The sequence below is a fragment of the Heptranchias perlo genome, chromosome 3 (assembly GCF_035084215.1).
Source record: "Heptranchias perlo isolate sHepPer1 chromosome 3, sHepPer1.hap1, whole genome shotgun sequence".
Lineage (NCBI taxonomy): Eukaryota > Metazoa > Chordata > Chondrichthyes > Hexanchiformes > Hexanchidae > Heptranchias > Heptranchias perlo.
Genome location: NC_090327.1, coordinates 70511510 through 70536107, shown reverse-complemented (window position 1 = coordinate 70536107; position 24598 = coordinate 70511510). Strand labels below are relative to the sequence as shown.

Below are 24598 nucleotides of genomic sequence, written 5' to 3'. Positions count from 1 at the left end.
GTATATCCAAGTTTGCAGATGAAACCAAGTGAGGATGAACAGTATGTTGTGTAGATGGGAGTGGAAGTGAGTGAGCAAACTGTAGCAGATGAAGTTCAATGTGGGGATGTGAGATGTAATCCACTTTAGATCCAAGAAAGACAAATTGGAATATTTTTTAAATGGCAAGAGACTAGAAATTGGATGAGCAGAGGGATTTGAGTATGCAGGTACACAAATCACTAAAAGCTAGAGCACAGGTGCAACAACTAGTCAAAGTGAATGGAATGTTGGCCTTTATCTCAAGGGGGTTGGAATTCAAATGGGAGGAAACTATGCTTCATTTGTACAGACCTTTCATCAGACTCCGTCTAGAGTATTGCGTTCAGTTCTAGACATTGTACCTCAGGAACAATATATTGGCTTTGGAAGGGGTGCAGTGCAGATTCACCAGAATGATACCAGGGCTAAAAGGGTTAAATGTATGAGCACAGGTTGCATAAACCTGGGTTGTATTCCCATGAATTTAAAAGATTGAGGGGTGATCTAATTGAGTTGTTTCAAATGATAAAAGGATTTGAGTCGATAGATAGAAGCTATTTCTTCTGGTGGGGGAATCCAGAACAAGGGCTGCAATCTTAAAATTAGAGCTAGGCTATTCAGGAGTGAAATCAGGAAGCACTTTTTCACAAAGCATAGTGCAAATGTGGAATTCTCTCTCTCAAAAGGCTATGTATGTTGGGTCAATTGAAATTTTCAAGACTGAAATTGACCGATTTTTATTAGGTAAGGGTATCAAGGAATACGGATCAAAAAGGCAGGTAAATGAGGTACAGATCAGCTATGATCTAATTAAATGGCAGAGCAGGCTCATGGGGCTCGATGACTCACGCCTGTTCCTAGGGTTCAGAATTTATTAGAGCAAACAGATGCTGTTGAAGTTATGCACTTTCTATTTGTGGAACGTTCTGGGTCGGGGAACTAAGCTTAGGCTCTGCTAACTGCCTGAGTTCTCTGGACTTGGGTAAGTGTGTGTCCATGATGTGGTCAGTCACACATCTTATGATGAGTTATGTTCACAGTGCCAATTGTGAGAAGCTCCTGGTGCTTGCTGTCTGTCCCGCAAGAGCTCAAACCCATGCTGCTATTTGCCTGATGACCCACTAGTGACGTCCCCTCCCTCCAGAAGGAACAGGGTTCTCATTTGTATCAGGGTGGCTCCAAGATGACGCATCTAGTGATGGAAGTTTGGAACCAAGTCAGCCCTGTTTGGGCTCTCTAATCCAAAACCTGAACAAGGCCGATTTGCAATACTACAAAATACAGTTAATGATTGCCCAGCCAGCTTAGGTAAGGAATGGAACATGGAGAGATAGACTTGTCACTGGGGCTGAGATTCTTCCATAGCTTAATGGATGGGCTAGTTCTGGCTGGATAAGTGGAAAGCTTACCAGTGCTTTTTACTGGTAACTGTGGTTTAAACTGGCGACACTCCAGCAGTACCACTGAGTTCATTTGACAGTAGGGGAGCAGGCTAGCTTTGCCGACCAGCACGAAGCTCTCTGGACTTTGGTATGGGGGAGAGTATGTGCTCCATATTGAGCCAACAGAAACTCCTGAGGATTTCTGAATTTGTGTTTTGTGGCTTTTAAACAGGTGTAAGAAATATGATTTCCAGACCAAATCATAATTATGTATCCCATCCTGCAAAGCTTCAGGCGCTTGGCAAAAAAACAAATACAAAGGGAGCCAACATTCCACAGGAAATGATATATCTGACATCGGGCCATCAGGCAGAGTGATTGGGAATATTGCAGAGACAATAGAAGTGTGAAACAGACACATTGAAGACCAATTGTCAGAAACAGATAATAAGAAGTCCCAAGGCATAATCAAGGACTCAGGACCTGGACACAGACTAATCCTGTTAATTGTAGGAGCTTTGTTCAGATAACTAGGTAACCTTCGTGATTGACATATACAGGATGAGATATCTTCAATGTCCGCATCCGAACAATCCAAATACACAAAGATGCCCCTCCCCCATAAGCTAGATAGAATTGACAACAGTTTACCCTGTAGAATAGGTTCAGACAAACAGTTAAAACCATAGAATAGATATCTGAAAGATGCCTGGAACAATGGGTGCCCTGGGGGGAGGGGAAAGATGATGTCATGGGACTAATGTCGTTAAGCTACTAGAAGCAAATATGCTTCAGAAAGATATAAAAACTGGGGCACTGTGCTACTAAAAGTCAGAAGCAGTTTCTTGGGACGGACGGAGGTCCACACACCCTACGAACCAGGTCTGATCACCCTGAAATTTCCTAGGGGCAGGTTGTACCATCCTTGTTTATTTGATATAACTGTATTAGAACGTTATACAAGTACTTGTTCTAATGCTCTTGTGTCTGTAATAAAGCTTGCACGTTCGGTCACACTCGGACCCGCATCATCGTGGAAGTTATTAAGAAGGATTAACAACCCTTAGTAGCATTAGTAACATATTTCCAACAATGGGCAATTGGGATTAGCACCAAATAGAGTTCAAAGTAAGAACAAATGAAAAATACTGTACACCATGCAGTGTTATTGTAGAGCCCAATTCTGTCATTAGAAGCCAACAGAATACCTCTGACTTGCTAGCAGACTTTATTGGCCAAATATGGTTTATATACATGTAAGTCTGAAGATGTGGAAGTTTTTGAGTGGTCCCTTAATAGTGCATTGTGTATATTTACATCAAAATTTTAAATTCTAGTTGCAGCAATTATAAATGTTACCAGTTATACAGTTATGCAATTTGCTCCATCGTGGATTCTCCCCCGTTTAATTCACTGAGCAATGTGAATAACCACAGGTAACGGTTCAGGAGTAAGAACCTCTGAAAATTTATCCTGACTCCATTAGATAATACAGCGAAGCTCCAGGATAATAATCTAAATTTACAGACCAGGCAAGTGATTTGATTGTTCAGATTTGCTCAGAAGTTTCTCTCTTCACTGCCTCTAAGATTGTATGTGTAAAAATTTTTTTAATATTTTGGTAGTAAATGTTACATGTTGTAAGTGCAGGATGTTGCACCATGCCCAATTACTTGCTTTAGTTGTTTCACCGTACCAGGTACAGTGACAGACATTTGTATGATCCCAGCAGCACAGGAGTCTTTCACTGAGTATTTGATCCCTATGCCTATATTCACAACTTTTAATCATATTATTAAGCAGATATATTTCGCCAGCTCTTTTAATGAAGAAATTGGTATATATTAACTGGTTTTAATGGAAAGCAAAATACTGTGGATGCTGGGAATCTGAAATAAAAACAGAAAATGCTGGAGAAGCTCAGCAAGTGAGGCAGCATCTCCACAGATGCTGCCTCACTTGCTGAGCTTCTCCAGCATTTTTTGGTTTTAATGGAAGTCTGTTCATAACTCCGTTGGGGGAGGGATGCATTTCTGCGCCACACGCACACGCACGCACGCACGCACCATTTGACAAATAAGTCACATGGAATTTCAAGAAGATACCCATGTTCTGATGCATTTTTTATATTTTTATTTATTTCCTTTTTATTTCATATGTTCACTTTCTCCTATCTTTTCTTCTGAAGGTGTTGAGCCCTGCCTTGTATCCCCTCTAGGATCTTATCACAGAGGCATCATAGTTGAATCTGATCTCTGCTGGAAATATGAACCCTGGTTGATTTTTCTTTTGTTCGTCTCCCTTTCCAACCCAGGTACAATGAGAACAATTGTAGCATCTCTATTGCTACCCTGGCTAAAATCAGCTAACATAGTGCAGACCTAGAACTTTCCTTGTTAGTATCACTGTTGTTCACTGAACAATTTAGCAGAACCATTGGGGAAGTGTCCACTACCTATTTTTCATATTTTTAAAAAAAAATCTTCTCTCTCGTTTTGCCCAAATGCAGGACTTTGCCCCACCAATTTCTGCACAGGCTCTCTGTACACTAGTAGGTGTGCTAAGCGCATAACATTGTGTTTTTGTTCCTGTCCTGTCTCTTCAGAATTTTCTTAGGTTTTTGGAAGTTCCTGATTTTTGCCTTGTTACTGCATTGTCATATGAGGAATAGAAAGCTTTTAAAACTTAATCTCCAATGCATTTTCTGCCCGAATAAAGGTTTTGAAGACTTGAATGTACACAAATTGAATGCAATGCATTGTGAAATTATAAACGTCAAAATGAGTCCCATGCAAGTTTTTGTTTGTGATTGCCAATGGAGGAGTATTTCCATGGGCTGTAGTTTGGGTAATGGAAGTGAATGTTTCATGTACGTGGGGGCTGTGATACTTAAAGCATTATTTGTTGTAGACTTCATGATGTGCTAAACTGCCCTTGTGCTAAATATAGTAAATATCTTATGTAGAGTAGCTTTGTGACCTATTTTGCAAACTAAAACGGTATCTTCTGTTGAAATGGAATTTTATAAGATAAACATTTGGGATGTTTGATAAAAGGGAACTAGATGAAAACACGTACTGAAGATAATACCACTGTATTGGTCCATAAAACTCAGGCCCGATAGACCACAATATCCTTTTTTTGAATGAACTTTTACGCTTATCAAAGTGAAGGACATTAATGTTGGGAACTGGGACATCTTTATCAATTTGGGAACACTATCCAAAGCAATTCAGAGTCGAGTATAGCGCAGTTAGCACTGTAAAACCCTCCAACTTTGTTCACCAATGGCATGGATTTGACCCCAGGCCCCAGAGGTGAAGTGCATCACGTTCCAGTGTCATGCCTTTTTAATTTGGCAAGTGTAGGAGTCTTGGTTTCTTACACAGGTTAGATCTGATTGTTATGTCTTTTGAGAATGAATTTCCATATCTATCATATCAGAGCATCGTCCTTGCTCAATTTCTTGTATGGTAGAGATGTTAGTAAAATAAATGTGTACCATTTTTGGCCTGATTGGATAGCAAGCAGTGGGGAGTTGGCCTTTCATTTCTGTCTGCCATGATGCCATGCAGGCAAGAAACAAAATAGAAAGGGATAAGAAATTATTCCACGCACACAGTGGTCCAAGCCAGTATGTCACACTCAGATAATAAAGCAGTCCGTGCCCGCATGCAGCAAGAACTGGACAACATCCAGGCTTGGGCTGATAAGTGGCAAGTAACATTTGCGCCAGACAAGTGCCAGGCAATGACCATCTCCAACAAGAGAGAGTCTAACCACCTCCCCCTGACATTCAATGGCATTACCATCGCCGAATCCTCCACAATCAACATCCTGGGGGCCACCATTGACCAGGAACTTAACTGAACCAGCCATATAAATACTGTGGCTACAAGAGCAGGTCAGAGGCTGGGTATTCTGCGGCAAGTGACTCCCCTCCTGACTCCCCAAAGCCTTTCCACCATCTACAAGGCACAAGTCAGGAGTGTGATAGAATACTCTCCACTTGCCTGGATGAGTGTAGTTCCAACAACACTCAAGAAGCTTGACACCATCCAGGACAAAGCAGCCTGCTTGATTGGCACCCCATCCAGCTCTCAACATTCACTCTCTTCACCACCGGCACACAGTGGCTGCAATGTATACCATCCACAGGATGCACTGCAGCAACTCGCCAAGGCTTCTTCAACAGTACCTCCCAAACCCGCAACCTCTACCATCTAGAAGGACAAGGGCAGCAGGCACATGGGAACAACACCACCTGCATGTTCCCCTCCAATTCACACACCATCCCGACTTGGAAATATATCGCCGTTCCTTCATCGTCGCTGGGTCAAAATCCTGGAACTCCCTTCCTAACAGCACTGTGGGAAAACCTTCACACGGACTGCAGCGGTTCAAGAAGGCGGCTCACCGTCACCTTCTCAAGGGCAATTAGGGATGGGCAATAAATGCTGGCCTCTCCAGCGACGCCCACATCCCATGAACGAATAAAAAATAAGTTGCAAGAATGTCGAACCTCTATGCCTGGAGTGTGTTAACCGTGTATATGCACAGACACATTGTCAAACATGTTGTAATGTAGAGAAGTGTGCACTATAAATTAGAATATTTGTGTGTGCTGGGAGCAACATATTGCATGCTGCATCTAATCTGTTCATGAGTGGGATCCTGTGGTCCTCATCCTGTGCTGGTTATCCAGGACAAATAAAAGGGGGGGAAAAAAGTACAAAAATATCTTTAAACAGTTTCTAAAGCAAAAATAATTGTTCTTCCTGATTTCTAGCTATAGTTATGTTAGCTTGTGCAGGCCTCTTAAATTCCACTAAAGAAACAGTAGCTGAAGGAAAATGTGTGCATCATGCTAGGGATGATTTCTTTGTCAAACATATGGTGGTAACTATTTTAGTGTTTGATTATGGAGTTGCCACGTATTATAGCATAAGTTGTAATTTCATATATTTTTGCTTCTTTTGCTAAAAGGAAAAATTCAAGTCACAATAGTAACTATTGAAACTATACATGTATTTTGCTTTTGTTTTAAATAGACTACAGATGCTGGAAATCTGAAATAAAATCGGAAAATGCTGGAAAAGCTCAGCAAGTAAGGCAGCATCTGTGGAGAAAAACAGTTAACGTTTCAGGTCAAAGACCTTTCATCAGAACTGTTTCATCTGACAAAAGGTCTGACCTGAAACGTTAACTCTGTTTCTTTCTCCACAGATGCTGCCTCACTTGCTGAGCTTTTCCAGCATTTTCTGATTTTATTTTATATGCCTATTTAAATTGGCTTATAAATAAAAGCCAACAATAGTAACTTAAATTCTATTTTTCTTTTCAAAAAAATTGGAATATGTGCACCATTTTGAGTTACTCTAACACGTCATTAAAGTGTTCCACTCTAATTGTGTGTTGCAGTAGAAATGTACACTGTATGATGGTGAAAACTATTGGTTTACAATTCAGTTGCATCGTCACTTGCCAGCATAGCACAGGGTAGAATGTAATAGAGTTCTTCCTGTGTAGTGAAGATTGTCATTTCCATGGCATTCTAGGTAGTTGGTGAAATAATATTATTTCCGTTCCATATCAGAATAACTTTAAGTTGTGTATATAAAACAATTCCATCTGGACTGTATACTCAGAACTGAAGCTACCTTATTGTAAGCAGCTTCTCTGAGAATGCAGAAAGTCTGAAATAAGAGTGCTGGATATATACAGCAGTCCATCAGCATATATAGATAAGACAGTTTAACATTTTGGCTAAGAAGGTTTTGTTTTAACATTAATACTGGGGCAATATTTTTAAATAGCCAGTCATTTGGGAAAGATAACAAAAATAAGCTATTAAACTGTTCAGGGACACACGTCAGTATAGTCAGTTGAAAGGCAAAGCCAGGGTATTTGTGAAATGCATAGTCAGTTACTTTTAATTAAAGTGAATGTGCAGAATACATTGTGCTGACCAGCTGTGTTTTTTCCTTTCGAGCATGTTCTGTATTAAGCAGACCAATAGCTGGTGGGAAGATGAACAAATATCTCCTGTTTTACAAGGACATGGATAGGAAGGAATTTCCCTTAGCCGAGAGGTCAATAACCAGAGGGCATAGATTTAAAGTGATTGATGGAAGGATTAGAGGGGAGCTGAGGAAAAAGTTTTTCACCTAAAGGGTGGTAGGGGTCTGGAACTCACTGCCTGAAAGGGTGGTAGAGGCAGAAACCCTCAAATCACTTGAAAAGTACTTGAATGTGCACCTAAAGTGCCGTGACCTACAAGGCCACGGACCAAGTGCTGGAAAGTGGGATTAGGCTGGGTGGCTCAATTTTGGCCGGCGTAGACACGATAGGCCGAATGACCTCCTTCTGTGCCATAAATTTTCAATGATTCTAAAATAGACATGCAGTGCACAGCAATGGTGAAAAGGTTTCAATTTACTACTTTTTGCGTACTGTATATGGTAGCCTCTCTTTGATAAAGTGCATTATTAAAACACAATTCTTTTCATTATATTCCCTGTAGAAGCAGGTAAAGTGCTCCTTAGGTGGACAGTTGACACTTCTACCTAAATTTCCACTTTGGTGTCGAGATTAATCATAGAACTGTAAAAGTTTACAGGACAGAAGGCTGCCATTCAGCCAATTATGTCTCTGCCAGCTCTTTACCAGAGCAATCTAAAACTAATTCAGTTGCCCTGATCTTTCTCCACAGCCCTCTACCTCAAATATTTATCCAATTTTTCTTTAAATGCAAGGCCTCTGTGTCAACCATCCCGTCTAAGCATTCTACACTCTGAACAGCTCTCTATGTAAATAAATTTCTCTTAATCTCTCACCTCCCTCTTAGTGACCATTTTAAATTGATGACTCCCTTCACTGACTTCCACAACCAGAGGAAAAATCTTTCCCTATTCTATCAAAACGATTCATAATTTTAAAAACTCTATTAAATTTTCTCTTGGCTTTCTCTGCTCCAGTTGCAATAGCCTGACTATTTCAATAGTTTCCTGCGTCTGCTAGTCCTGTCTTCCTGCTGCCCTGAGAATCTCTCACTCTTTTTCTCTTTCCAAGTCATCAATATCATAGGAATCATAGAATATTACAGCGTAGAAGGAGGCCATTTGGCCCATCAATCTTGTGCCGGCTCTTTGAAAGAGCTATCCAATTAATCCCACTCTCCTCTTTCCCTGTAACCCTGCAAATTTTTCCTTTTCAAGTATGTACCCAATTCCCTTTTGAAAGTTAGTATTGAATCTGCTTCCACCACCCTTTCCGGTAGTGCATTCTAGATCAGAACTTGTGTTTTAAAAAAAAATCCTTATCTGCCCTCTGGTTCTTTTGCCAATTATCTTAAATCAGTATCCTTTGGTTACTGACCCTCCTGCCAGTGGGAACTGTTTCTCTTTATCTACTCTATCAAAGCTCTTCAGAATTTTGAATACTTCAATCTTCCCTTAACCTTTGCTCTAAGGGGAGCAATCCCAGCTTCTCTAGCTTCTCCACATAACTGAAGGCCTTCATCCTGGTATCATTTCAGTAAATCTCCTCTGCACCCTCTCCAATATATATGGTGAAAAGCTGAGGCCCCAGTACGAATCCCAGAGGAATACCACTTGTCACATGCTGCCAATCAGAGATTGTTGCCTTTATCCCTATTTTGTCTCCCACCTTCCAACCAATCACTGACTCATGCCACAAAATTACCTCCAAATGTATGTGCTGATTATCTTTTTGTGCAGAACTGTATCAAATACCTTCTGAAAGTCCATATAGACAACATCAATAGACACTTCCCTATGTGTCTTTTTATCCAAACTTTTCAAGTCAGGTTTTTGCAACTAAAGGAGCCCTATCCCATAACTAACATCTCAAGTTTTAGGGAGGTATATACCTTGACTGATCAGTGTGATTTATTGCTGAATTGTCATTTTTGAATTTATAACCAAGCAATTAGGTATGCATTTATTACAGCACTTTATATAATGTTTTTATTTCAGAAATTCATAATTTATAAAGTTGCTTTTCAAAATCCTGCTAGTGCTATGGTTAAGCATACTAGCAATTTTCTGCTCCAGTACTATGTAACTTGTACTTTTTAAATGTCTCAACCCCATTCTTAACTTTTTTATAAAATGCCCACTTAACCTTTCTCTTGACAGTGATGAGTGTTGTTTGGAACAGCTGACTTTTTTGTAATCACAATATACTTCAAGTACAGGGATAAAAGTTAACTGGTCCTTGTATCTTTATAGTTTCTTTCAAAAGAATAGAAAATATTGGATTTGGTGTTTATCAAGAATAATTTATGAATTGAAATTTGTTTGTGTTTTACTGCCTTGCCAGTTGTGATCCTTTTCTGGGATATGCAACCCTTTTAGTAGTTGTGTGTTTCTTTTACTGTGATGTTGCCAAAACCCTTGGGTTTAGCTTGGCTCAGAAATTTTTATTTTGTGAAATATGTACTCATAAAAGTGAGGGATATTACTACTTAGAAATGGAATGTTTTCTTATGTCAGTGAGCTATTGTCAGCATCAAGCACTCCTAGTTCAGGCACAGATAGTTTGGTCGGATGTAAAGTGAAACGCCCCTTGGCTCTGCTGCATCTCAGAAGATCTCCAACTATTGCACCAATATGGTATTTTCCATTTCTCACTATTGTCCTATAGCCCCTCAGCTCTTTGAGACTGAAATTAGGGGCAGTCTTGTGCTGTGGGCTTTAAACAATGCCCAAAAGGAATTGGGATGAGATTGCCCAATTTCTTTTTCAGATAGGATCTTGGCAGTCAGCACTGAGGAGACTTTAATTTCATCAGCAAGTGAGGTAGCATCTGTGGCAAAAGAAACCGAGTTAATGTTTCAGATCGAAGACCTTTCGTCAGAACTCCAGTTTTTGTTTTTATTTCAGATTTCCAGCACCCGCAGTATTTTGCTTTTAATTTCATCAGTATTGGCTAGATTCAAACCCAGGTCAGGGTGAAAGACCAGCATGCAGGCCACTGTGGGGTTCGTCTCACTAAAGGGTAAACAGTCCACCAGCTAAAAGATTGGAGATTCACGTGAGAATACATGATGCCCTGTTCGTACATTAAGGGGGAACACATCGTTGCATCCCCTGGATTATGCTATTGACAAATATTGGGCCGGTTGAGTCAACTCTGGATATAAGAGACATGAGATCTGCTTATGGGAGTGACTGATGCTACTGAACAGGAGACATCTATGGCAGACTGAATTTGTAACAATCATGATGCCACTATTTAGTGTATAAACGCTAGCCACAATATCACTGCCAGCTTGCAGGTGCATACAATGTTGGGTCTCATAGTGCACCCAGTTTACAGGAAGGTTAGTTGCATATTACAAAATGAAATGTGAGTTTTCAGTTCGTCTTGTCTCCTGAAACGTGCCCAAAATGTGAAAACAGATTTAAAATTGGATTGTTTCAAGAAGTGATTGTGACATGACCATAAACCTTTCTGTGTAGTAGTGTATAGATAAAAATGATATATATAAAACATCTCATTGATTAGTTAAAGGTGCTTGATGCTCCTAGAGGTTATTTTGTATTGTAAACTAGCAAGTACTATGCTATATTGTAATTGGGCTGTAATAAGAGGTACTCGTCCTCATTCTGTTTAATTTTGCATTAGCAGACTATTTGAGTGCAACTTTTTTTTTATAAACGTACCATTATTGCGACCTTCATTTTCTTTGCTTCTGCCTCAATTCTGCAAAAATAAAAGTCTTGGTAGGTGTGACTATTGGAAATAAGTAACACTCAATAGTTGCAGGAACTATTCTACTGATTAAACCTCATGTACCTTAATGGAATTTCATATGAAGATGAATAAAGGGAAATGCCAGGCTCTGAATGACTTCTTGTTTAACCAACACTCCAGTACTGATTTCTGGCAGGAATTATTAGCAGCCCGTTTAGAGAAAAAGTAAGTTTCAAAGTGGATGCTTCCATTCAACGTGGAGTATAGAGCGATTGTTAGCAACCTTTTGTCACCAGATCCTGTTGTACTGATTGCTGAAATTATGCAGAAATCTAGCGGTTGTGTTTAAAAGTTTTATTTCACTGAACTGCAGGTCACCTGTCAAACACATGTCTTAAAATAAACTTAAACTGATTAATTTTAATTAAGTCTCAATTTAAATAATATGATTTGTTCCTCTTTTCATCACCTGTTGAAATAAGATTGATATAACTGCCAATAGCAGTTGTAGTCAGTGGCAAAACTTCCACTTTGAAACTTGTTTTCTCTTTATACTAAAGACAGTGACATTGAAAACCCTGAACAGAACCTTTTTGATAGGCTCTATGGACATTTGCTGCTATCAGTTTAGAATCCTATTGCATCATTTATTAACTTTTTTTTGCCAAGTAATTTTCTGTCACATGTACATTCATCTGAATATTCAACCAACATATCTAACTTGTTCTGAGATGTACCATCTGATTACTGCTGTCTTTGAGCGCCTTAATAGTCTGAGGTTTACAACATTGTTCAGCAATTTTAACCCTTCGGAATCACATTCATTAGAAAGGCATTTATCCAACTCGAGGGTAGGATGGATTTACCAACCTCTGAACTTGCCTCGGTGTTGAGGTTGAAGATCCTTGTGGTGGTTAATGAGTTGACCACACTATTTCCTTATGCTAATGAATAAAACAAATGATTATTGTTAACCTGTGGTAACTAAATGGTGTTTAGTGGTGAGGGTGCAGTAATCATTTTCTAATTGGATGACTTGGAGCCATTTCATTGTATGGGAGAAATCAACTTTCACTAATTAATGCTGACAGCTAAAAATTTCACAAAACGAGTGCCTACTAAATGATTTTGTTTTTGTCCTTGGCCCTTAAACGCAAATATCTAAACATACAAATGGTCTGTGATAATTTTGCCTAATACTGTAAACAGTTGTCAAGTTTACTGCTTTTTAACTATTGATTCTTCCATCTTGGCACAGAACCTGTGCATCAACACTGCTACAAGTTCAGCTGGAACTGTGACCTTTCCTAGCGAAGACTATGACACTGGTAACTTCTGTTGTGAATGGCATGTTGTTGAGCTCTATTATCATTAGTGCTTGATGTTCTTAGCTCTGTACCAGATGAATTTGTGTGCTTGCATGTGACTTTTTTTTGCTGTGTTTCTTTCCTCCTCCATTGTCTGAGCAGCTTGTAAGCTCCTGGGCAAGTAAGACACTCTTATGAGTTGACATGTTAGCATTTGTAATGAGATTGTTTTGTTCAGTAACCAAAAAATGTGAAATGATGTGCTAATTTTATTTTCAAGTCTCATTGCTGTAGTTGTGCTGTTTAGCAGTGTTCATATTTTGGTTGTAGATAGTTTGTTTTTTTAAATTTTTTTTTAAAAAAAAACCTCTGACTAACCAAGGTTTTTGACCAAGTAGATTTTGGGCCTAACGCTGCATGAATGCACTCTTAAATGGTTTTGGAATGTCAAACCTAAAAATACAAATGTTTGTACAGGGTAATCATAGCTGAAAGGGTGTGGTTCAGTTTTTCTAGTTAGCTTGCCACCCATTTGCAATTTTGCAGGACAATGTGTTCATCCTAACTTTCATATTTCGATCATTCCATTTTTAAAAAAAAAGTTTCCACTATAAGTGCAGTTAGTACATTACTCAATGTTTTCTGTGAGGTGAATGGTGACATGGTAGTACAGTACCACCCTCTGATGTAGTGTGCCAAGTGGTAATTAAGCATGGAGTGAGAAAAGAACATTTGGTCCATTGAGCCCATTTCTTTCCTGGGCAATGTACCGTATATCATACCTTGAACTCTAATCTTGTGCAGGACTTTCCCCGATAAATCCTCAATGGTCATTGCGCTGCATCCAAAATGTTCATCCATCCTCACATTTCCATTATTTAACCATGCCTACTTCCCTTAGACAAACATATCTCTTCCCCCGTAGTGGCTAAAGAACCATTGTGTTTGGTGGCGTATTTGATAATCTCACACTTGGCCTTTTGACCCTCACTCCATTCCAACACACATTTATCTAATACCTTTTTAAAAGACTTGATTGCCTCTGGCCTCGAGCTAGATTATGTCTCCCCTCAATCTTGTTCTTTCCAGCCCTGCGAGTCTCTCCTAATAAATCAGAGCTCCAAGATGTGGAATCATTGTTACTCTTCTCTTAACTCTCTGCAGCATATGTGTCTGTTTTCAAGGTAGGTTGCCCAAAGTTGCTTAGTTTTTTAAATGGAGTTTTACTAGTGATCTGTACAAGGTTGGAATAACATGTTTTGACTTGGAGTCATATGTCCTCAAGGTGAATCCTAGTATTTGATTAGCTTTGATTGGAAACTTTTAGTGAATGATGAGTAATCACTCTCAGGTATTTTAGTACTTTTTCTTCTTTACTTTATTAAGGGTTGAAGGGGACCTATCTATTAATGGATGTGTGGGTGATTATGTAGGCTGGAATGCTTGACATAAATAGGTTGCGAATGTCATCAGTTTGATCCCCTTCAGCCAAAGTTGTAATTTCCACGTATCAGCCTTGGCTCAGTGATAGTTTCACCCAAGTCAGAAAGTAATGGGTTTGTGCCCCACTGCTGACACTTGAGCACGTAGTCTAGGCTGACTCTACAGTGCAGTAGTGAGGGGAGGGGATGCGGCACTATCTGAGGTGCCATTTTTCAGATGAGATGGTAAACAAAGGCCCTGTCTGCCCCTTCAGGTGGATGTAAAAGATCTATGACACTATTTGGAGAGACGCAGGAGAGTTCTTCTGGTGTCCTGGCCATTATTTATCCCTCACCCAACATCATGGTCACACACTTTTTGGTCATTTATCTCATTACTGTTTTTGGGACTTTGTGTGTGAATTGGCTGCCATGTTTCCCTACATTACAACAGTGACCACATTTCAAAAAGACTTAATTTGCCGTGAAGCTCTTTGGGATGTCATGAAGAGTGCTATATAAATGCAAGCCCCTCCCTTGTTCCTTCCTTCCTTTCCATTATTGTGTATATTTATTTGCTGATTCCTGTTCCAATATATTACATTAATTGTAACTGCATTAAAAGCCCCCTGCTATTTGCTCAATTGTTTAAATGGTTCAAATCTTTCTGAAATATTTTTTTTTATATTTGTTGCCTGGCAAATACCATAATATAGCAATGAATAGTCTCCTCTTGATGAAAAAGCAATGTAATTAATTTAATTAGTTCTCTCTATTCTATTGTACAAAAGAGTTTTTGCGCATTATCACTGGAACACCATAATCTCCAAGTCGCACACCATCCTGACTTTGATACATAATTGTTGCTGCTGAGCCGGCCCTGGGTGAAAATCCTGAAATTCCTGAACTAACATCATTATAGGAGCACCATCACCAGAAGAGCTGCAGTGATTTGTGGAAAAGGCTCACCACCAGCACCTCAGGGAAACCAGGGATGGGCAATAAATTGTGGGCCTGCCAGTGTTGCCCACATCCCATCAATTAAGTTAGATCTTTTTATTTTTATCTCTTGGTTTTTGATGGTTTGTACTGTTTAAATTTTGCTTTTAATTTTCCTGCTCCAGTTGTATTCCACTTGATCACCTCCATGTCCACATTATACTCTGGAATTAAACTTGTAAATAAAACAATTTTCAAAGTGTCTACAGGTTACTAAAGCCCTCTGTGTCATGTGATTGACTCTACATATTGCTACAGAGATGCACATGAGCGCCTGATACTGTTTTTTATAATGGTGGGTTTCGAGGTGTCAGTGTCCTGCTGTGAAGAGGTGTGATATTTCATTAACATATTTAAATTGGGCTCCCACAATGCAATTGGGAGCCTGTTTTTTAAATTTTACTGTTGCTGCATTGGTTTCCCAGTGGTCGGGAAACCCAACAGTGAATGGAAGGCGGGAGCTGCTGGCTCCATAACGTAAGTGGGAAAATTGCCCAGGTATGTCCTGTCCACAAGAAGCAGGACAAATCCAATCCGGCCAATTACCGCCCCATCAGCCTACTCTCAATCATCAGCAAAGTGATGGAAGGTGTCGTTGACTATAAAGCGGCACTTACTCACCAATAACCTGCTCACCGATGCTCAGTTTTGGTTCTGCCAGGACCACTCTGCTCCAGACCTCATTACAGCCTTGGTCCAAACATGGACAAAAGAACTGAATTCCAGAGGTGAGGTGAGAATGACTGCCCTTGACATCAAGGCAGCATTTGACCGAGTGTGGCACCAAGGAGCCCGAGTAAAATTGAAGTCCATGGGAATCAAGGGGAAAACTCTCCAGTGGCTGGAGTCATACCTAGCACAAAGGAAGATGGTAGTAGTTGTTGGAGGCCAATCATCTCAGCTGCAGAACATTGCTGCAGGAGTTCCTCAGGGCAGTGTCTTAGGCCAAACCATCTTCAGCTGCTTCATCAATGACCTTCCCTCCATCATAGAAATGGGGATGTTCACAGATGATTGCAGAGTGTTCAGTTGCATTCACAACCCCTCAGATAATGAAGCAATCCGAGCCCGCATGCAGCAAGAACTGGTCAACATCCAGGCTTGGGCTGATGAGTGGCAAGTAACATTTGTGCCAGACAAGTGCCGGGCAATGACCATCTCCAACAAGAGAGAGTCTAACCACCTCCCCATGACATTCAATGGAATTACCATTGCCGAATCCCCCACCATCAACATCCTGGGGATCACTATTGACCAGAAACTTAACTGGACCAGCCATATAAATACTGTGGCTACAAGAGCAGGTCAGAGGCTGGGTATTCTGCGGCGAGTGACTCACCTCCTGACTCCCCAAAGCCTTTCCACCATCTACAAGGCACAAGTCAAGAGTGTGATGGAATACTCTCCACTTGCTTGGATGAGTGCAGCTCCAACAACACTCAAGAAGCTTGACACCATCCAGGACAAAGCAGCCTGCTTGATTGGCACCCCATCCAGCTCCCTAAACATTCACTCCTTTCACCACTGGCACACTGTGGCTGCAGTGTGTACCATCCACAGGATGCACTGCAGCAACTCGCCAAGGCTTCTTCGACAGCACCTCCCAAACCCGCGACCTCTACCACCTAGAAGGACAAGAGCAGCAGGCACATGGGAACAACACCACCTGCATGTTCCCCTCCAAGTCACACACCATCCCGACTTGGAAATATATCGCCGTTCCTTCATCGTGGCTGGGTCAAAATCCTGGAACTCCCTTCCTGACAGCACTGTGGGAGAACCTTCGCCACACGGACTGCAGCGGTTCAAGAAGGCGGCTCACCACCACCTTCTCAAGGGCCATTCGGGATGGGCAATAAATGCTGGCCTCTCCAGCGACGCCCACATCCCATGAACAAATTTTTTTTTAAAAAGTTTGTTTTACAGCACTCCTTGTGGGCCAGGAGGAGTAGGTGTGCCGCCCCTGCCGCAGTTGCTGACCTTCCCCCTCCCCCTAATGCCCCTCGATTCCGCGGCTGATCTCCCTGCCGCAATTGGTGTGGACCGTCACCAGCCGTGGCCTCCTGCTGTTGGTTTTCCCAGGCTGTCAGTTTGGCTGGCTGCCGAGCGGGAAACAGAAAATAGAAATGATCAGGTCTTGCTGGGTTCCTCTGCTGTTTCTGGTCTCCCCACACCCTCCCCTCTAGTATTTGAGACAAACGATGGGGACGAGAATAATCTTCCCCCACCCACCCCATTCTTTAAGAAAAACAAGAAAGATTTTGGTGACTGATCTGTATTCATATGGTTGGTCTACTCACTACATTGGGTCCTGAGTAGTTTCCATAGTTGGTAATTTAATTTTAAATCTGTGATAGATTTTTGTTAGCTGCATATCCCTTAATACCTTTGGTTAAGGCGGGTATATGGAGTTGAGTCGCAGATCAGCCATGATCTCACTGAATGATGGACCAGGCTGAAGGAGCTAAATGGCCAACTCCTGTTCCTATGTAAAGTATCTGAGGCCGTGGGAATTAATTGGGATTTTGGCATTGATTTGAAATGGGAAGGTTTCTTGTATTGCAAGGTAAAATAGAAAGGCTTGATGGATGATAGTCCGAACGTTGCTTGAAACAGCCAGTTTCAATTTGTCACCTTACAGCATTAAGCGTTCCTATGTGTCACATGCCACTTTAGGTGACACTAAAGTTCTGTACCTTCATCGTCACTAACTTCAAAACAGAAAAAATATTCTCTAGTGTAGACTGTTGGCTTGCAGTTCATTTACTGGTATTAGTGTATTCTGATAGTTATTTCCAGAAAGAGCTGTACTTTTCTGGGGTAATTTTTTAAAAATCATTTGGGGAGAGGATAAGATTGGAGTCTGCTAAAGCTAATTTCCCTAAATTATTGGAGATGAGGTGACTGAGGGCCCAAAATTAGTACTAGGAGCATAAAGGTGAAAGATTTTTTTTAATGTAAAGGATCATCATATGAAATGTTACCATAAGTGGCCATTGAAGCCGAGTCAATTGACATTTAAGAGGAAATGAGTTGAAGAAAAATACTAAAAGCTACAGGAAAAGAATAGGCAAATGTGATTTGAGTAGATAACTGATGTGGAGCTAGCACAGCTCAAAGTACCAAATAGCTGCTTTCTGTGCTGAAATGACTGGTTCTGTAACTGTCAAAGTCCATTTCACCTGACTGAAATTTAAACAGTGTTTGAGAAGTTGTGTGGAATGCAAATCTTGTAGGTAAATTTATCTTTCAATTAGTTCAATGGCATTGTGCATGGAGAATTCAGATCAAGGGCAGTATTCATATCAAATAGGGTTAGAATGTGAGGAATAATTAGATTGAGAAGCGGGGAGGTGATGTCCTTCATTGTCCCTACCTGGGAAATCACTCTGGGGAGGGGCCATGTTCGGTATCTGTATAATTCAACCACCGCTTTGGGATATAGTTGAGGAGGAAGGATTGGTCACTCCAGCCAATAGTGGGGGAGGAATTAAGCCAGCTGGAGAGGAGAGGGCTAGTCTTGAAACTTTAGCCAGTGTGGTGAGGATATGTGGGTTGGCATCTAACTGTCAGCCAGTAGGATGGGATGGAGAGGCAATACAGGGCCCAGTAAGTACAGCCAGAGATAGCTGGGTAACCTTTTCGGGTCTAGGAGTTTGAAGCTGATCTTGGTGTGACCTTGGGATTTACACAGCGAGTGGTTGGGATCTGGAATGCACTGCCTGAGGTGGTGGTGGAGGCAGATTCAATCATGGCCTTCTGAAGGGAACTGGATAAGTACTTGAAAGGAAAAAATTTGCAGGGCTACGGGGGAATGGGCGGGGGAGTGGGACTAGTTGGATTGCTCTTGCGTAGAACCGGTGTGGACTAGATGGGCCGAATGGCCTCCTTCTGTGCTGTAACCTTTCTATGATTCTGAATAGGGTCGTATGAAGCTTGAAAAGTCATGCCTGGGCTGCTGGTCTCCCTTTCATTGTTGCTGTATGTAAAGGGCAGTTTCTAAGCATAGGGAAAGGGCAGATAAAAGGGTGTGAAATACTCCCAAGTAGGAGGGCATGTGTGAGGGATCAGGGGCTACGATTAAGGCCGGGAATCAGATTGGTGTGGTTCTGGTCATTATGCAGTGAGGTTTTTCTTTTACCCTTTTTCCCCCCCCTTAAGTTCATTTCATCAAAAAGTTTAATTTTAACCCTCCTTTGGGGATCCTCTGAGGCTTATCTACATTCCAACTTGGACAGTGAAAGCTCAGTTATGATTATGATGCCCTCCATGGATTGAAGAAAGGAAAGGACTTGCATTTTATATTGCACCTTTCATGACCTCAGGATGTTCCAAAATATTTCACTTCAAAAGTACTTAATTGGCAGTATTGTCCCTGTTCTGTAGGGAAATGTGCAGCTACCAATTTGGTGCCACAAACAGCAATGAGATAATGACCAGATAGTCTGTTGTTGATTGAGAAATAAATAATTGCCAGGACACTGGGTGGACTCCCCTGCTCTTCTTTGAATAGTGTCACAGGATCTTTTATGTCCACGAGAGGGCTGTTGGTGCCTCTGTTTAACGTCCCATCTGCAAGACAGCACCTTCAACAATGCAGCATTCCCTCAATACTACACTGAAGTATCAGCCTGGATTATGTGCTCATGTCTCTGGAGTGGGGCTTGAGCCCACTGAGCCAAGGCTGACACCAGAATAGCTTGCCATCTTTCACTTTTTAGGCATGCACGTTAACAATCGCCAATTAGGTGAGGTGATGACACCTTGAGAGAAGGTGAGAAAAATAACTTGCTGTCTTGCTGCTAAATGTACTGTTTAAAGTTGTTATCAAAGGCTTCTTTAGAAACTTTCTACAAGCCATGTAGTACACTGAGTATCGAAGGATAAACTTTTCTGCAGTTTGCTTTTATTAATTGTGCCTAGTGATTGAATGGTTTCCAGATCATTCATTTAAGGTGTGCTTCACTGGAAAAATAATGGCACTGAACACATTTCTTTTCTCATCGATCATTACTTAGCACTAGATATTGAGTGAATATTAGTGGTGACTTTTGGTTGGGTAACCCAGACAAGTATGATGCCAAATAGTTGTCATGCAAAGAGGAATCTTTCCATATGAGTGCTTGAATCTGTGGCACATGGAGAAAGCATATCTAAAAATACTCTGCTAGCAGATTCTGCAGACTGGTCTCGTATCGGGTTATAGCTGAGTTAGCTCTCGCGTTCTCCAATCTGAGGCTGGAGTTTGGGTCGCAGAGTTGAACATTTTGATTTGCTTTTCATCTTTAGTAGACTTTATAAGATTTTGTCTACAACTTAATGGAAATTGTAGATGACTGACACCATGGCAGATGATGCAGGTAATGTTCTGTTTATATGGGGAAGCAGCTGAATTTGCACTGGATGTTTTCTTGCTGTGACACTTAATCTTTTGTAAACTTCTGCATTGTGCGACACACTAGAATTTGTAGTTGCCTTTTGATTTTTATAACGTGGTTGAAGATTTAATTGTCTTTTGGTTGGTCTGTAATGTTGAAGAAATAAAGCTGTTTTTCCATTTGGTGGTAGTGGGCCCATCTATTAGTTTGTGCTGAACTGGCACAACCTAATTTAAAATTAGTTCAACTTGGGTCTTGTCATAGTCATGCACCAGGTTAAAGTTTATGATTTTTAAAAAAATTGGACTGGCTCAGAGTACTTTAGTGTTGTCTTTTTAGGTGGCTTGTAGTTCAGTAACATATTATTCTGTAGTCAACAGATCCACTGCTGTGAAGAATTGTACTTTCCCAGGGTGTTTTTTGACATGGGCATACAATATATTTTCCAGTTGTCGAGGGTTTTAATATTTGATGCACATATGTTACTGTTTTTCTGTTTACCTTTCTAAGGTTACATGGGAAGAGGGTTGGTATATCTAAGGTGTAATATAGGTACTGGTGCAAGATGACTAACTTTATAGTGACATGAGCCGATGCAACTAGCACGTCATTGTAGCAAAGAGCCAAAAGTAAGTTTACGTTCCTAAATGATCTGGTGGATTGCCTGGGAATATTTTCAAATGTGCTTTTGCATAGCTTGGAGCTATATTGCAATGGATATGTAACTGAAGTAGTTGTCGGACCAGCTTCTGGAGGTGATCCATCTTCTGGAGGTGAGAATGAGAATAAACTGGCGGCCAACAAAAAAGGAATCCAAAAGTCTTCTGCAGGCATGTAAACGGGCAGTAAGAGGAGGGGTGGGGCCGATTAGGGACCATAAAGGAGATTTACTCATGGAGGCAGAAGGCATGGCCGAGGTACTAAATGAGTAGTTTGCATCTTTCTTTACCAAGGAAGAAGATGCTGCCAGAGTCTCAGTAAAGGAAGATATAGTTGAGATACTGGATGGGCTAAAAATTGATAAAGAAGAGGTACTTGAAAGGCTAGCTGTACTTAAAGTAGATAAGTCACCCGGTCCGGATAGGATGCATCCTAGGTTGCTGAGGGAAGTAAGAATGGAAATTGCTGAGGTACTGGCCATAATCTTCCAAACATCCGTAGATACAGGGGTGGTGCCAGAGGACTGGAGAATTGTAAATGTTACATCCTTGTTCAAAAAGGGTGTAAGGATCAACCCAGCAACCATAGGTCAGTCAGTTTAACGTCAGTGGTAGGGAAACTTTTAGAAACAATAGTCCGGGACAGAATTAAGTCACCTGGATGAGGGTGGATTGATTAGGGAAAGCCAGCACAGATTTGTTAAAGGCAAATCGTGTTGAACTAACCTAATAGAGTTTTTTGATGAGATAACAGAGAGGGTAGATGAGGGCAATGCAGTTGTCCGGTGAGGAGGTCCAAAATGTAGTATTGTGTCCAGTTCTGGGCACCGCACTTTAGGAAAGATGTGAAGGCCTTCGAGAGGGTGCAGAAGAGATTTACTGGAATGATTCCAGGGATGAGAGACTTTAGTTACGTGGATAAACTGGAGATGCTGAGGTTGTTCTCCTTGGAACAGAGATGGTTGCGAGGAGATTTGACAGAGGTATTTCATGATTTCAAAGGTCTGGACAGAGTAGATAGAGAGAAACTGTTCCCATTGGCGGAAGGGTCAAGAACCAGAGGACATAGATTTAAGGTGATTGGCAAAAGAGCCAAAGATGACGTGAGAAAAAACTTTTTTACACAGCGAGTGGTTAGGATCTGGAATGCACTGCCCAAGTGGGTGGTGGAGGCAGATTTAATCATGGCCTTTGAAAGGGAACTGGATAAGTACTCGAAAGGAAAAAAATTGCAGGGCTACAGGGATAGGGCGGGGGAATGGGACTAGCTGGATTTCTCTTGCTTGGAGCTGGTGCGGACTCGATGGGCGGAATGGCCTCCCTCCGTGCTGTAATCTTTCTATGATCTTGCACTGCTTGCCTAAATTCAATTAAAAGCAACTTGCATTCCGATTGTGCAATACAGTTTGGATTTCTGTGAAATCTAAGCCACTTTGCATCAACACAGTGTTGTACAACCAGCCAATGGTGGTGTTTCTGTGAAAACTCCCCGTAGGAACTGATCAGGATTGTGACAGTTTACTTTTGAATTGCAAATAAAGATGTTTACAGGGTTATCCTGTACAGCAGCTGTATACTTTTTGTAGGACTAGCCTCTATTCTCAGTTTTTCTGTATTGGGGGAATATTAAAATTGAGTTGACTGACCATTCAGATAACGGTAATACACTTGGAAAGAAATCCCCATTTGGTGATTTACACTTATTTGCATGAAAAACTAATTTCCCACAATCTTGTACATGATCCCCAAATTTTACTTAAAGGCAAAGCAGTAATCTCATCTCACGGTTCAAATGACAAATTGTTTTCAGCTTTGATCTCCGTTAAATGGCATCAGAGTAGAAGGAAATGAGTTTTAAAAAATTAGTACATAATAATATAAATGGAAATAGTAAGGGGTTTTCTAAGCATATAAAAACTAAAACTAGCTGGAGAGGACAGGGCTGCTTAGAGATGGAGGATGAAGGTATGGTGGAAACATTTAAGTATTTTGCATTGATTTTTACAAATGATGGTGGAAGTGAGAACATAGGTGTACTACAGGAAGATATGGAACAATTGTAAAAATAAAAGACTTTCATTTATATTGCACCTTTTACGACCTCTGGACATCCCAAAATGCTTCAGTCAATGAAGTACTTTTTGAACTTTAGTCACTGTTGTAATGTAGGAAACGTGCTAGTCAATTTGTACTCAGCAAGCTCCTGCAAAGAGATAATGACCAGATAATCTGTTTTAGTGATGTTGGTTGATGGATAAATATTGGCCAGGAAAGCTCCCCAGTTCTTCTTCAGAATAGTGCAGTGGGATCTTTTACATCCACCTGAGGGCAGACTGCGCCTCGGTTTAACGTCTCATCCGAAAGACTGTACCTCTGACAGTGCAGCACGTCCTCGGTACTCCATTGAAGTGTCACCCTGGATTATGTGCTCTAGTCTCTGGAGTGGGACTTGAACCCATAACCTTCTGACTTAGAGGCAAGAGTGCTACCCACTGAGCCATAGCTGACATGTTTGTTGGAGATAACTGGAGAAAAGAAATTGATGCTTAAAAAAAATTAGCATAATGCATGGTGGTTAAGTAACCGAGCACTATTGGTGTGCTTAAAGAAATCAGGGAGAAGATAGCAGACACTCAACTTTTCAATCCTTATTAAATATGCAGATTGTACTGGAGGGTAGCCAATTTAATATCTCCAGGAAGGGAGAGGAGGATAAAATAACTATAGACTGCTAGCTTGGCACAAATCAGGGTTGAGACCCTTCTGGTCTGTATGGGTCAGCTACTTGCTGGGCACACTCACTGGAAACCAGTATGCCATTTGTAAACAAGTCAGTGCATAGTTCATTATGCTCTTTAAAGTGTGTATTAATTTTTTGACAAAGATGACTTTAATATGATACTAAGGGAGTATGGTTGACATAGAATCGTAGAATTTTACAGCTCAGAAGAAGGCCATTCAGCCCATCACACCTTTGCTAGCTCTCAACGGGCTATCCAATTAGCCCCATTCGCCTGCTCTTTCCCCACATTTATCTAAAAAAAAATGTATTTATATATTTTAATTTATCCACTTCACCATTGAAAGCTATTATGCATTTTGCTGCCACCTCTATTTTCTGCTATGGCATTCCAGTTTTAACTCAACTCACTTTTTAAAAAAAATAAAATAACAATTCTCTAGCACCTCCCTTCATCTGTTAATGATTTTAAATTTATGCCCTCAGTTACTGACTCACTGACCAGTGGAAATAGTTTCCCCGATTTACCTTATTGAAACCCTGCATAATTTTAATCACCTTAAGTTTCATTTCATTAGAGCAGAGAAAGTAAAATGAAAAAGAACACTAATTTCTGTAGTCTACCGTCATAATTAAAGCCTCTAATTGTTGGTACCTTTGATGTGGAGATGCCGGTGATGGACTGGGGTTGACAATTGTAAACAATTTTACAACACCAAGTTATAGTCCAACAATTTTATTTGAAATTCACAAGCTTTCGGAGGCTTCCTCCTTCCTCAAGTGAATGTTGTGGAAATGAAATCCTCGAATCCTTCGCATTTATGAATCACAGAACAATGCCTGGTGATTACAGATAGTCTTTCCAACTGCCCGTTGCCACGGCAATCACAGTGTGCAGACAGAGAGGTGTTACCTAAAAGGCCACCGAATATACAAACCACCAAAAAAAAGAGAGGCAGAAACAAACATAG

General features: G+C 40.8%; 1 protein-coding gene across 10 annotated transcripts in view; it reads left to right on the top strand.

The window, feature by feature from the left end:
* Positions 1-24598, top strand: part of unm_hu7910 (un-named hu7910) — a 247657-nt gene that overhangs the window by 1309 nt on the left and 221750 nt on the right. The window contains exon 1 of one of the 10 annotated variants that reach the window (XM_067980163.1): positions 20070-20210. The exons of the other annotated variants lie outside the window; for them this stretch is intronic. Within the exon in view, the coding sequence (XP_067836264.1) occupies positions 20183-20210 (28 nt within the window). The 5' untranslated portion in view covers positions 20070-20182. Of the gene's footprint in view, positions 1-20069; positions 20211-24598 lie in introns of those variants that run through there. 10 annotated transcript variants of the gene reach the window in all.